This window comes from Anoplopoma fimbria, unplaced genomic scaffold, assembly GCF_027596085.1.
Source record: "Anoplopoma fimbria isolate UVic2021 breed Golden Eagle Sablefish unplaced genomic scaffold, Afim_UVic_2022 Un_contig_13569_pilon_pilon, whole genome shotgun sequence".
In the NCBI taxonomy this organism is placed as follows: Eukaryota; Metazoa; Chordata; class Actinopteri; order Perciformes; family Anoplopomatidae; genus Anoplopoma; species Anoplopoma fimbria.
The window spans coordinates 968-16,023 of record NW_026554393.1 but is presented as its reverse complement, the minus strand read 5'-3'; the positions used below and the strand labels follow the sequence as shown (position 1 = coordinate 16,023).

The 15,056-nt window shown below is 41.5% G+C and overlaps 1 protein-coding gene across 3 annotated transcripts; it reads right to left on the bottom strand.

The window, feature by feature from the left end:
* On the bottom strand, window positions 1-14,813 carry LOC129088600 (zinc finger CCCH domain-containing protein 18-like). Of its 3 annotated transcripts, XM_054595945.1 has the most exons (7): window positions 14,724-14,813; window positions 14,115-14,392; window positions 6,142-6,347; window positions 5,256-5,470; window positions 4,579-4,678; window positions 2,831-2,925; window positions 1-303 (listed from the first exon to the last, which is right to left on the bottom strand). In XM_054595945.1, the coding sequence occupies exons 3-7, from the start codon at window positions 6,263-6,265 to the stop codon at window positions 88-90; spliced, it is 750 nt and encodes a 249-aa protein (XP_054451920.1). In that variant the 5' UTR covers window positions 6,266-6,347; window positions 14,115-14,392; window positions 14,724-14,813; the 3' UTR covers window positions 1-87. The 3 variants fall into 3 exon arrangements, with proteins under 3 accessions (XP_054451920.1, XP_054451918.1, XP_054451919.1); XM_054595943.1 differs by lacking the exons at window positions 14,115-14,392; window positions 14,724-14,813 and adding an exon at window positions 6,555-7,406; XM_054595944.1 differs by lacking the exons at window positions 14,115-14,392; window positions 14,724-14,813 and adding an exon at window positions 6,555-7,404 and having other exon boundaries at window positions 4,579-4,675.
* Window positions 14,814-15,056: the final 243 nt, after the last annotated feature.

Genomic DNA, 15,056 nt, shown 5'->3' with positions numbered 1-15,056 from the left:
GCCCTCACTGTTGGCCCGGCTCACAAGGCTGTAGGGTGGGCAGACTGGCAGGCAGGCGGGCAAACGGGTGGAGGAGCAGGCTTCCGTTTATTTGGTGGGGATCTTTGCCCGTTTCCGGGCGATGGCGTCCTCCACGGCCTTCAGCTGTTTCAGCAGCTCCTCGCGGCGGGACAGTGTGTTGCTGGGTTTGTTGGAGCCGGAGCCCGAGCCAGCGGCCGATGCGGAGCCCGGGGGGGTGGCTTGCCCGACGGCGGCGCAGGGCCTTTTCCAGATGACTTGGGGGGAGGTGACAGAGGACGTTTCCTGCGGAAGACAAGCAAGAGTTAGGGTCACATGTTTTACTTCCTTCAGTTTGTAAATAACTGAAGTAATATTGAATTTTTTTTTTTTTGGGGCGGGGAACTCAGCCTGCAGCGCGGAGGAGCTTTACCTCCATGTTACTGGGCAGCACGGTCTATTTTGGCCCGAGCCCGACGCGGGTTATGCTTTGACTTTAGCACATCTCCATTACAGACATTTCTCCGTTCTCAGCTGAGAGGACGGCATAGCGCCGCAACACGTGTCTTACGGTTTAATTAAAGGAATTCATATTTAAGGCTTCTGTTATCTGCTTTAATATTATTTGTATTTTCAATTGTGATTGAAGCATTTTCCAAAAGGTTTGGAGAGTTTTATGCATGTTTGTAATCCTGAGGGGTTTTACAAAAAAAAAGAAAGAACCATGTCAGAATACCAGAATTAAAAACTGAAAAGCTGTTGTAAACATTAAATGTGAGTGCATTTGGTGATTATTTTTATTGTCAACAAATCCCATGAAACTAACATGTATGATGTTTGATACACAAAGCTTGAAATGTCTTTTTTTCTATCCCATAAGCTCCACTTTTGTCCAGACACTATTCAATTACTTTAATAACACGAGCCACACTGTAGTTTATTTCACATACACCGTCCTGCTGCTCCACTTAAACACAAAATGTGGATTAATGCACATCTGAAAATAGTCCAAACCACACCTAATCTAGAATTACTTCTAATTAAATTAAAATGTGGATTTTGACTAAAAGTCTTAACACAACCAAATCACTATTTGGAACCAGCTGGTATATGGACCAATAGCCTGCTTCAACTATATCCATCTGTTTAGGCACATTTCTGAGCCTCTTTAAATATGAAACTTTAAAAAAATGAAGCTGTGTACAAATCACATGATTCAATAGGAGTCTATGCTCTTGTGACAGAAAACAGAAAATACTGAGAGACACACTAGAACATTGTTGGTTTTGGTCAATTAACGAGATTGCTGACCAACACTGAAATACAGAATCGTGCAGCATCTAAACGGGAAGAGACACTCAAAAGACTCACTTTAATACAAAACTTTTGTCATTTTTCATATGTCTATGGGAGCTGTCAAAAAAGGTAACGCTGGAAATGTTTTATTGCTGAGCCAAATCTGCAGTGAAATACTTCAGGTGCACCTAAATGATAGTGAAAGGAGCCCTAAAGAGCCAGTTAATAGTATTATTATTATGCAAGATAGACTTCCTCTTCTGTGGCATGCTTCTCATGTTTGTCAAACATTTGTGGTCATGTGTTTGGCCTGTGTAACACGATGTGGTGCACACAGCTGGCAACAAGCATGATGAGTCAGAAAGAAAAGATGACTTTAGAATCTCCACACTCCCACCTCCCTTTCCCCCCCTATTTCTAACCTTTTTTGACTTCTGTTGTTGATGTATTATATGTTCTGTTGTTCGCCTTGGTCCAGCCCCTAGATATGCTGCTATATGCCTAGACAGCCGGGGACTACCTAGGATACGCTGAGCTCCTCTCTCCTCTTCTCTCCCTCCTTCTTTATGTATTAATCTCCTATTTATGCACATTACTGATTTTGCTTCTTCCCCGGAGTTCTTGTGCTTTCTCGCCTCGCAGGTTCCCAGGAATCGGGGTTATATTTGGACTGTCATCGTGCCACCGACTGAGACCCTGCTGACACCCACTACTACTACCACTATCATTATTAGTCACATTACTATTATTATTGCCTGTACTATTACGCTTATTGACTTGCTTCTACCCTGGAGTCTTTGTGCTTTCTCGCTTCGCAGGCTTCTATAAATCGTGGCTGTACCTGGACCGTGGATGTGCATCCTGCTACGGCCCTGCTGACACCGACTGCTACCACCATTATTATTATTACTAGTCACATTACTATCACTATTACCTGTACCATTAAGCATTTTAGCTTTACTTCCACCCTGAAGCCCTTTTGCTTTCTCGTTCTGCAGGTTTCCATGAAACGTTGTGGTACCTGGACCGTAGTCGTGCCTCCTGCTGTGAGCCGACTGACACCCACTGCTACTTCGATTATTATTATTAGTCACATTACTATCCCTATTTTCATGGCTATAATTCTACTGTAATAATTGCTGCTGTTATTATATGTAGTCTTATTATATGAATCATTTATGTCATATACATTGAATGTGTTGTATCTAAGAACTGTTATGCTGCTCATTCTGTACACATGACATCTATTGCATTCTGTCCATCCTGGGAGAAGGATCCCTCCTCTGTCGTTCTCCCATAGGTTTCTTCCTTTTTTCTCCCTGTTAAAGGGGTTTTTTTAGGGGAGTTTTTCCTGTGCCGATGTGAGGGAAGGACAGAGGATGTCGCATGTGCACAGATTGTAAAGCCCTCTGAGGCAAATTTGTAATTTGTGATTCTGGGCTATACAAAATAAACTGAATTGAATTGAATTGAAATGTATGATAGAAGTGTTAAAGAATACATTTCACAGCAGTAACATGCTGAAGGTTGCACCAACCTGTCTCCCTGGGGGGCATTGGTCGGGGCCCCTGGCCTCTGGGCCGATCCATTCGAGGGGGAGTATGGGTCGGCCGGGAATCCTCTTATCACGTCCTGAAAAACACCAGATTAATCGTTAGAGGGTGTTCATCCTGAATGGTTTGGAGGTGTGCATTTTGGCAACGACTGAGTTAATTAAAAACAACATGTTACGGCTGTTCTGGAGACTAAATAGCTTAACTTAAAGCTGTCAAAATGTCTTAACAGTTGTTACACTTTTCATGAAAATCTCAACTTCCACATTGATCGAGGTAAATTAGGATGTCAGCTTGTGTGGGCTACGTAACAGAAATGTAATGGAATGAATGGACATTTCTATTCACAACAACCCTGTTCTTTCAAATCAGAAACGGAACAAGTAGTAGTCAAATCATGGAGATCTCTGTGACGTGTATGATTTGTTTGTGCAGCTCCCTATAAAACAACTCATGAGCCACTAAACATTACATAAGTTGGCTGGTAAAGCTGAAACAAGTAGTCAATGATTTTGACAATGAATCCCCAACATTGAATCATTTTTTAAAAGCAAAATATGCACTGGATCCAGCTTCTCCTATGGAAATATTAACAGGCTCTCTTGGTTTTCGATGTAGTGTCATTATTTTATTAATTTCATTATTTCAACCCCCCTTTCAACTTATTTTCTGAAATGTTATAGAGTAAAACAATGAATTTAATTTATTTCATAACTAATTGATTTTGAAATAATCGTTAGTTTTGGCCCTACTGGTGAATTAACATTAGCCAGGGCTATCTCAAGGGAAATATGTACCAACTTTCATGGTGATCATCCACTCAGCGTTGATGGTAAATGAAGTCAATTGAACCAATAAACGCCTTTGTGTGTGCTTTAACGACCCAGTTCTTCCAGCGCCGTCATTTGACATGACAGTGATGTAGTTGGAAGGAAGGAGACTACAGACTGCTTCAGCTTTCTAGGCTCCGCCTCTGGGTAGCCAGGGGCGGGCTCTAGATGCTGCTAAAAAGCTGAATTTCCTTTTTCTCTTTGCTTGTATGCAATGTAGCTACGTTTGAGTGCTGGATGTTATGGATGAGGATACATTTCACAGTGTTTTGGCTGACTCGGATATTCAGACATATTTATTGGAATATACGGCCGGAGACATGCAGCAGAGAGAGGCAAGGGCTGCGGTGGCATTAGCCTTGCAAGAGGATATGGTCAAAGGAAGGCCGCTACAATCAAAGATATTAATTTCTTCATATTTAATTAAAAAAACCTACTGAAACTTTTCTTCAGCTTGACTAAGAATAAGAATCCTCTTAATTTGGATAAAGTTTACAGAAAATCGACCATTCACATTTAAGTGACCGAAACCAGCTAATGACTGGCAAATGAATTAATACAATAACAAAATGATTTAGAAACTGTTAAAACTGCTGTTAAAGTAACATAAAATAAATATCAATGTTTATAAATCATTAAACATGTCCAATCTGTACTCGTGTGGAATCTGGCCAGAATGTCACATTAATCATCAATTAATTCCGGCAAGCAATACTGTGAATGTCACCACACAAACTGCATCATATCCATCATGTCAGAGATGGACAAAAGCAAAAACCTGATTCTTAATAAAAAGCCAGTATTGTTCCCATAAGTTGTTCTAGGTGTGGTGTGTATGTGAAACACTAAAAGATGTTTGACAGTGAAGAGGTGTGTATGCCCTCAGTCAGCACGTGTCTCACCTCTGTCTGGAGACATGGCCATTCTCTTGCTGAGGGGGGAACCAGGCCTGTCTTTGTCTGCAGGCAGGTACCTCTTTCTGTTGCCCTTATCTGCCTGCTGCTGGGAAATGAGAGGACGCGTGAAGTCAAGCAATGAAAATAAAGATGGAAATTTAAGGAATTCCATCCAATTAGCAAGTCTGAGTCCAACTAATTTATAATCTATTTCAACTTCAATAAGTGTATTTTTATTTCCAGAGAAAATCTGTCTGTACTTTGTTTCAAGCAAGTATGGAACTAAAATGTATGTACACATGACATCTATTGCATTCTGTCCATCCTGGGAGAAGGATCCCTCCTCTGTCGTTCTCCCATAGGTTTCTTCCTTTTTTCTCCCTGTTAAAGGGGTTTTTTAGGGGAGTTTTTCCTGTGCCGATGTGAGGGAAGGACAGAGGATGTCGCATGTGCACAGATTGTAAAGCCCTCTGAGGCAAATTCGTAATTTGTGATTCTGGGCTATACAAAATAAACTGAATTGAATTGAATTAAAATGAAGGGAAATAGGAGGGAAACATTTTAGTGATGAAAAAGATTAAAAGGCAAAAAACCTACTAAAGCACCATAATTAACATATGGTGACTAATTCCTCTGCAAGAAAGAAACGGACCTTTGAAAAATGGGAAAAGAACCATATTAACCTTATTGAGGAGAGTGAGTTTAATGTCTTTGTGGGAACCAGAACCTCCGTAGCTTCCTGGGGGGCCCATGGTGCCAGGCGGGGGATGTACAGGGTGGCCACCCCTGCTACCAGGTCCAGATCTGGGCATGGGGTTTCCTCCTCTAGGTGGGGCTCCAGATGGGTCGATCTTCCTGCGATCCTCTCTGAATGGTTCATCTTTCTTTGATGGTCTCTCTGTGATCCAGACAGAAAGAACATGAGAACTGAGGAACAATGCAATGCTAAACCACTGTGCTATTTTTGATACTACCAAAACTAATGCAAATCAAAAGCTCAATTTAAACCTCAATTTGGAAGAAGAATTGTGTAAAATCTTGACTTTTAGTATCTCTGCAACAGAGGTGTCATTTCACCAACCTGTTTCTCTACTTGAACAAAAAAACTGTTTCCAGTCACCTCTCCTGTTTGGTCTTTTGATTTCCTTGAAGCTACCGAAACTCTGACTTCCTGCACAGATGTTTGATACGGAAAGCCTTCCAGTCCCGCAATGGGCACAATCCCTACGATTTCTGGTATGCTTTCACTTTGAAATATCTACAGTAAGTGAACTAAGTAAATAGAAGCTCAACAATGATCTCAATGCAAACTGTTTGGACAAATTCACTGGAATACATTTTTGAAGGAAGGTAGGCTTTGTTTTAGAAAGAGAAACAGCAGCAGAGGGGTGAGTATGACACAATACTGTTGTTGTACTGATTAACTCAAGTGTTTTAGCTCAATGTACATTAAGCTGAATTAATCATAACAGTCAATACAGTTAATACCATTCACCTCATATTAAGCTGTTGTGTAGCAGCCTGCCTATTCCTGGCCTGCTTCATGGGGACTTTGTTGCCCACACTTACCCCTGTTCTTGTCTCTGCCATGCGGGGGCCGTTCCCGCGCAGCCCCGCGCTCCTTGCGAGGGTGATTTGGTGTGGGCGAGCGGGAGCTGGCGGAGGACACCGGGCTGGCCAGGTCGGCATACATGTCGTCTGAGTCTGCGCTACGCACCGAACTGCCACTGGACGACGCCGATGACACCGATGACACGCTGCTTACACTTAGCGATCTGTGGCAAGAGACAAGGGGTCAACCGCGAGCTGGAGAGTCCGTGTCAGGGAAGATAACCGAGGCACTGCTGACTGAACGCTGTCATCGCTTTTGTGTGTACACTACACAACATGCCCACATGTCTGCACGCACACACATGCGCACACACACACGCGCACACACACACACACCACCTAAGCATGTGCCTGAATAACAACTATTTTACCTGGATTTCCTGGAGGGTTTCCCAACAAAGACAGCACATGAAAGCAAGAGAGAAGAACACAGAATGAATATGTTTAAGGCTGCGGAATCACAATATTCCATTAAATATTTACCTATAAAGCAAGGTATCTCTGCCAGACTGTCTGTCTGTCTGTCTGTCTGTCTGTCTGTCTGTCTGTCTGTCTGTCCTTCACAAATCTCGACAACTGTTCATCCAATCTACCTAACATTTGGCGAGTGTATTGCTGGAGGCCAAAGGGAGTGCTTTGCTGAATTTGGTGTAATTTGGACATGTGACACATTCAACACATGTGCTCAGGGAGGGCTTCAGGGCTCTGCATCACTACTGCTGCGTGGTGCTGGATGTACTAACGTAAGGAAACAGAATCTTCTTCAATTCGCTGGAGTAGACACGAGCGGATATCCAACTGGAAGCAGAATGGAACCAGAGTGTATTTTACTGTGAACCTGGTAAAGCTGCGACTTGGTTGTGTTTTCCCCCGTCGGTAAGACTTTCCTTCCCCAGTATATGACTAGATACTAACTTACAACACTAATAATGTTGCTAATTAAATCCATAATCTGCTTGGACACCAATGTTTCTGACCGTGAGTAGACTTGGGGTGTGTGCCATGGCAGGAGTTTTGCTAAGGGCCTAAGGAAGTTTCACGCCAAGTTTTCTGTTTGGGTGGTTCTTAAGAAAAAGCTTCAAGCAGCAACAGCACAGGCCAATGATTCAACCCGTTCTGAACAAGCATGTTCTGAACAGGCACTGTGCAAGTACGTTTAAAATTCCTTTATATTTAAGATATGTACTTGCAGACTTACACAGTAACTGAATATAAATTACAAGGATAATTAAGATGCAATACTGATAGTACCAACACCAAATAGCCGCCAATTGTAGTTGCAAAAAAACTCTGCCTGCTCTGCATATCTGCTTCTCCAAAAACAAGGTCATTTATATAAATAAATGCCTCCCTAAATGCATTATATGGTCAACAACCTCTCTTCAAGAGGAAATCGTTGGCAAACTGCAGTTCTCATGGCATGAGGGTGTTCGTGGCGAGTACCTGGATTTTCTGGATCCAGAGCGTGACCGTGAGCGTGAGAGGGAGTTGGACGAGGATCTGGAGCTAGAACCAGTATAACTGCTACCACTTCCACTAACACTCCCACTCACAGTTCGCCTGGAAGAGACAGACACATAAAGTGAGAACACAGCAGGAAGTTTTATTTTTATTTTTTTTATTTAACAAAACCAAGGCGTACTTCCAATAGTTGTGTAACGGACCGTTGTTGATCCTTCATCCGTACGAAGCCTCCTCACGGTTCGGCACGCATGTCTACCGCAGATTAATTACACAGATTAACGTTTAGTGTAAAATAAAAGTTTTACTGACGATCGTTATCCGCCAATATTCAGTATAATATGAGATCAGGATATCATTTATGTTTTTTTAGTCCCTAATCTCTGGTTATACTGTCAACAACCAATCCGTGTTTAAATCATAGTTCAATCATAGTTTAAATTCACAGGACGGTGGCAGCATCGCTAACAGCAAAGGTTCAGTTACATTGTGATGCGTTCAGGCTCTGTTCAGTGAAAATTAGTACTGGGGTTGGGTAACTTTTAACGTTTTCATAATGTGTTCACATGTCATCTGGTAAAATGTAGTGTTGTAAAAATGTAATAAATCCAGTTGTTTTAAGGAGATGTATTCACAGCAACATAAATCAATATGAGAGAGGAACTATGAGCTGTGTACACTAGCTCTAAGCAGCTATGACAAGATTTGTTTTAATCCATAATCATGCAATCTTTTATTTCCTGATCATTTGAATTGTTTGTTTTTAAGTAAAAAACATCAAAAGCTACGATAGCAAAGTAACAAGTTTAACATTTAGAATTTTTGTTCGTTCACAGACTTCTGAGCAGTTGAAATTATTTTTGGGACGGTGGCAAAAAAATATAAGATAAGATAATCCTTTATTAGTCCCGCAGCGGGGAAATTTGCAATAGTCTGGTTCCTTGTAGACCAGCTGCTGTAATCAGACATCAAGGGGATCTGTATCTGCCAATATGGATCATCAATGATCAACAATTGCTATGGGCGGCAAAAGAACGTCATCAGGGATCTCTTAATGATTTATGAGAGTTTGTGCTGATCCGATCCGTGATCATTTGTCGAATTGGCACCATTATTAGTACATTAAATTAGCTATTAGCAGTTCCTGTTTGCAATGTACCAATGGATTTAAGAATAACCATTACTGGAATACTTTGACACCAAAGAAAACTTGATGAAATGTGATGATTGTCAAGTTATGGAGTTGTGGAAAGCAGATTTATGGCTGATTATTTGTGGAAGACATTAAATGATATCCTCATGTTACATAATTTGGCCAACAACAGTCTGAGGACCCATTTTAATCTAAAGCCTTAAACCAAGATTAAGATCAATTTAACTCTCCCCACTGATGGAACAACGCATATAACATTCAGAAAGATGGTTCAACAGCTGCTTATTTAAATCAAAAAGAACAAAATCTAGGTCCCATCAGATGACTGAACAATTGGAGTTTGTGTAAATTTCTGCTTATGCATATAACTATAGAAATATCATAAAAATAAATTGCATTCCAAAATATCAATGTGAAATCCACAAATAAGAATAAGCCGGGCGAAATCTCAAAAACAAAGAACAAGATCTTCAAATCATCACCTGATGGCTTACAAATCAGCAACTATTCAAAGTTCTTCGGCAAGTTGTCACTGTAGAATAATCACCCATAACACAGCCGCAAACCACAGGCACCTGTCCAGGCATGATTGCGGGGGTGGGGCAGCCACTAATGTGATGCAATTACTGCTCGTCTAGGGAGACGTCATGCCTCGTCACCGGGGAAACGGAAGTAATTTAGCTCTCCATGATACCTGTGAATTCACCACTAATCTGTGTGTCATGCACTGCCGATGCGTGTTGTGACTTAAATCACGGTGAATCTTATATGTGGCGGCTGTGGCGTAGTGGAGAGCAAGGTAGTTCTCCATTCAGAGGATCGGTAAGACACTCAACCCCAAGTTGCTCCCGAAGGCTTGCCATCGGTGTGGACTGGATGTTGCACGAATGTTAGTTAGAGTCTGATGGTGGCACCTTGCATGGTAGCCCTGTCATCAGTGTGTGAATGGGTGAATGATATGTAATATACTACTGATTGTAAGTCGCTTTGGATAAAAGCGTCTGCTAAATGACTGTAATGTAATGTAATGTAATGTGGGATATCATGTTTGTGTTTAAATTTGAATGAGATTATGTCTCAGAGAAGGAATGTGATTTTTGACACAAATTGAAATGAAATCCATGTATCACACTGCTGCTCACATTACTAGTTGTGTAAGCCTTATGCAACATTTGGCAGGTGATGCACATTGTAGCAGCGTGTCCCCCTTTACTGTTTGAAGTGCAGTGTCTAAAAAAAAAAAAAAAAGACTGACTTTGGGACTTTAAATAGAATTGGAGAGACTGATCTTAAAAACTGTTTCATTGTTTTTGGATGTTGTGTCTTGATGTGTTACACTACTATGACTTTAGAGACATTCACCATTTGGCTTATTGTAAAGCCACATGAGGCTACATTGGGGTAACTGTGGCTCAGGGGTAGAGCAGGGTCGTCCTCCAACCAGTGTCCTTAGCTACTTGAGGCACTCCAGATTGGTTCGTATGAATGGCTAGTTAGAATCCTAATGGGCAGGTGGCATCTTGCATGGTAGCCCCTGCCATCAAGTGTATGAATGGGGGAATGTTGACATTGCGCTTTGAGTTGTTGGAAGACTGTTGGAAAAGCGTTATACAGGTACAGTCCATTTACCATTGCATAGGTTTGTTTTACAACAGATATTTTGACTAGCCATATTAAAAAAAAAGGCTCTGTTCTATTCAACCTGCCAAGCACGTCAAGAGTTTTTATTTATTTGTCTATAAAACCTACACTCAAGACTGTGAGAACTTATAAACTGTGCTTGATTGGCATTTTGGCACAGATCCGCCTGACTTCACACTGAAAAGATGTCACAGGAATGACAGTGGAGGACCACGGCCATTACCCCTCTTTACCCAAGCTGTCGTGTGCATCCTGGTCACACTGATGTTTATACATGCTTGTTTGAGCTGAAATGTTACTTTATCCCCCCGGCACGGTCAGTATCACTCACCTGTATCTTTGATAATCTGAATAGGAAACAGGTGTTGGAACTGGTTTTCCAGGATAAATTCCACAGTGTGACCCCGTCGGCCTACACTCACACCCACACACCGATGAAAACAGTCTCACACGCCCTTACTGTTCTTCCCTGCCCTTTACCTGTTCTTCCTCTCTGCTTGTTGGTGCCCTATTAACACCCACACAAACAAACAAACATTATGGGTGGACTCACAAATGTGCAGTTTTTCCGTGAGCCATCCACCCACTCTCTTGCACACACCCGATCTCTATGGTCTTCCCCCAAAATGAACAGCTGCGAGATACACCAGTATCACTTTAGGCCACATACAAACACAAATATGCAAATGTAGATGTGTTGGGAAACACCAGTTCTGCTTATTGCAAATGTATCTGTCTGACAATGCCATCCACTGTTGATATGCTTCCTTGCAAATGTGAGTGGGATAAACAAATATGCAGGAAGGCCAGGATCCTCCCACCCACATGCCTGCCCCTAAAACTAATAGCACAGTATCCAGACCATTTTCCTCTATGCCCACGCTGTGCTTACGCAACATTTTAACCAATTCTAACCAGGTTCTCCATCCAGTGTGACAAGACACCATGAGAACTCAATGCATACCTGCAACTTCTGTGACAGGGCCTTCTTTAAAGTTATGTCACAGTAATTCGCCATTGCACTGTGGCAGGCAAGATTTATTTTCTGCTACTCCTAATTTTATCTATAACTTTTAAAATCTATGCGCTAAAGGAGGGGATAATATTTAGAATATTTTGACATCATTAACCCTTCCAGTAGCAGGTGCCAATTTCAGACCCTGGCGGTGGCGTCACTTGCTGATCTTTAGCAGTGTTATTTCAGACTGCAGCAGCTGCGATTGAGCTTCAGAGAGGCTTGTGAAAATCCAGCTTGTGTGGATTTTATATCTCTACTTGAGCAATAAAAGAGCTAAGCTACTGAAAAGCTGATTCAGAACACAGCCGCTACCACCACACTACTGAGAAATATAGTTAAACCAATAAAGATTGTACTGCCCAAAACTGTATACACAGCACCCTAAGGTGTGTAAGGACAACATGAAAAATGCAGATCGTGCTTATATAAACATAAACAATGGATGTACTGGTTAAATAGCATGGAGAGGTCCAGTGATGTGGACAATAGCCAAGGCTGACCCCATCAAGGCTTCACTTAACATTTATAAACAAAAGTTACATTAATCAAACAATGAGGAAGACCGCCGCCTCTTATTCCACCTCACTAGCTTGGTTTTTTCCCCGGAGTCTTTGTGTTTTCTCGCCTCGCATGTTTCCATGAATCGTGGTTACAGCTGGACCGTGGTTGTGCCTTCTGCTGTGGCCCTGCTGATAGCCACTGCTACTATTATAATATTTATTATTATTAGTCACATTTCTATAACTATTACCATTAATGTTTTTTTATCATTATTCTATTATAGCCACTGTTGCTGATATTAGTAGTCCTTTTCCATCATTATTCTGCTTATTACTCTTATTATATGAATCATTTATATCATAAACAGTCGCTCTCCCATAGGTTTCTTCCTTTATTTTTCCCTGTTACCGATGTGAGGGTCCCTGGACAGAGGATGTCGTATGTGCACATGTTGTAAAGCCTTCTGAGACAAATTTGTGATTTTGGGCTATACAAATACATTGAATTGAAATTATTCCAATGACCTACTGTTTCTGACAGGTAGCACCTCTAGCTGACACATGGCAGTTGCCAAAGCAACGACAGCACACAGCACAAATGACCGAGGTATTTATGCATCTCGCGAAATGTGCAGAAGTAACTATGTCAATAATTGACACGTCGCTAAGCCCCGCCCCACACGGCTACAATGGAGCCCACACTGTAACTAACTTCTACCACTGATTAGATATTATGTAATTCTTGAAAAGTGAAAAACACATTTTAGAGAGAAGCAGACAGTTCAGTCTACAGAGTCAGATGCATGCTATGTTTGAAGGATATATCCATGATGTAAAACGATGAAGATAAGATGACGAGCTAAAGCCTACAGATCACATCACAGTGTAAGAGTCAACCACTTCATGACGTGGCGATCCTGACTGAGGACAATGACATTTGGACAAACACTGTTTCTGTATAGGTCGGTCTTTATCCAGTGTTACAATCATTAAAAAGCAAAGGCAGCATTTGTTTATATTCAGTATACCTACAGTAGCCAGCATAGCATTGAAGTGCTAAGGCTAGTTTATGTTGTGCTAATGTTAGCTTCCCAGGCTTTTATGGAGAAACATAACGTTCTAGAAACAAATATCTCATTCCAGCTACGCTATGCTACAATTGGCCAGTCTGCATTGGGAAGGCTGGGTCTTAGCGAAAAGTCAATTGATTTATGGAAGTACCTTCTTGGTCTTGTTACTGTTTGAATGGCAGCTGAAGTGTCAAAGTCTACATGCACACTGTGCTATTTAACTTTTAAAATGCTGTTTAGATGTGTGAAAAAACAAAGAACAAAGCATTTCAAGACATGCTGTCATTTAGAAGGGATAACCCTGAAAATAAACACTGGAAATTTGATCTGGAAATCAAAAACTGTTATTTGTATCCAGATTTTTTCCTAAAATGGCACAGTCCTGGAATGGTCCATGTTTACTCATTGGCTTACTGGGACACTTAAAATGGAACAGAGCAATTATTAATGTTAATAGTAACATGTGCTTTTCCTGCAATGACTGGGCAAACTGTGCACGAGTTAACAGTATTGGGTGCAGGTACACTGTTAAAAGTAATAAAGGTTATAAGAATTAGTGTTTTCAAGAACATCTTGCATGTTTCTCGTTGACTTTGATGTGTTCAAAGTCTGACGTTGTTTATGGTGATAGGAGGATGCTTTTTTTGAACGCAATTCTACTAGTTGAAGATACAAGAGAGTCAGCTGCCAACAGAATCTGCTAGTTTGCTTGTTACTGGTTTACTATCAAATATGAAAGATCAACTAAAATCTGACAATTCCCAAATTTAAAATGCCCCAAACAGTTGTATCTAGTTACAGGTCACCCCGCATCAGTCAGAGGCATTTTGACCAGGTGAGCCAACACTAACTTCAGACTGTAGAGTTTGAATATACTAACTGGAAAAGAACTTTTCCTGATTCCTGCCATTAATAAAATTCCTTTAGCAATGTAATGCAATCAAAAAGATTTTCAGTCAAGTTTGACACCATAGCAGACAATGTTAAATCTAATTCAGCAATGCCTCATCTTTTTTTAAGAGCACACTGCTTTAACAACAGTAATGTTGCCTCTAAATGAGCAGAGAGGTTGACGGCGAGACACCTACCTCCGTGGAGGATGCTGCTGCCGCTCTTTACGCCTCTCTTCCCTCGGGTTGGGGTTTTTTCCAGGTTCCCTTGGAGGCAGGGGTCTCCCAGCTCCACCGCTGCCCACTGCGCTACCTGCGCTTCCAGGCTCCCTGGGATTGGCGGGAGGCTTCCTCCCTCTGGCAGGGGTTTGGGGGGTCTGCCTTGCGGTCCACCAGGTGTAGGAGGACTGGGAGCTTTCTTCATGGCAGGCTTCTCCCTGCGAGGAGGGGGCATGGCACCCGGCTTCAGCGGCATGCTTAGGGATGGAAAAGGCACTTTTTCAGCATGCAGACTGTGATGGGCAGGCATGTGCTAGCAACTAGAATGCCAGCATAGCACATGCAATGCTCTTGCTAATGATCAATAAAAAATAATCAATAAACAAGAATGATTCAATGTGATGCTGAAGCAAGCCCAAACTACAGACTCTATGTTATGAGAATTTATGACTAATATTATTCACTACAACACAAAAAGAAAAGAGTTACACTAATGAGAATATGTATTTAAGCAGAAACAAGGATGTTAGCAGCTAATTTAAGCATGGCTGACTATGGATCACATGAATGTATGTGCTTAACATTTACCCTTTAGGTAACACAGGGGGAAGTTCTAGTTTGTTCTTTGCGTTTCTCTGTGCTGCTGGACTCGGTGAGGGGGATGTGGAGAATGATCGAGACCTATAAATCAATAGTAGTCAAAAAAGTAGAATGCAGTTTAATATCAAGATTACATCACATCACACACACAAGCATACAATGATTTGACAATGCCGCATTAAGTCATTCAGAAACAACAGAACTGAAGGAACGAGTTGTACTTTTGTGTTTAGGTGTAAGCTGAATTGAGCAATTGAGGAAATTAAGCTCATGTGTGATGTTAACAAAAACACTGAGTATATTGTTTTTGCAGTGCGACTT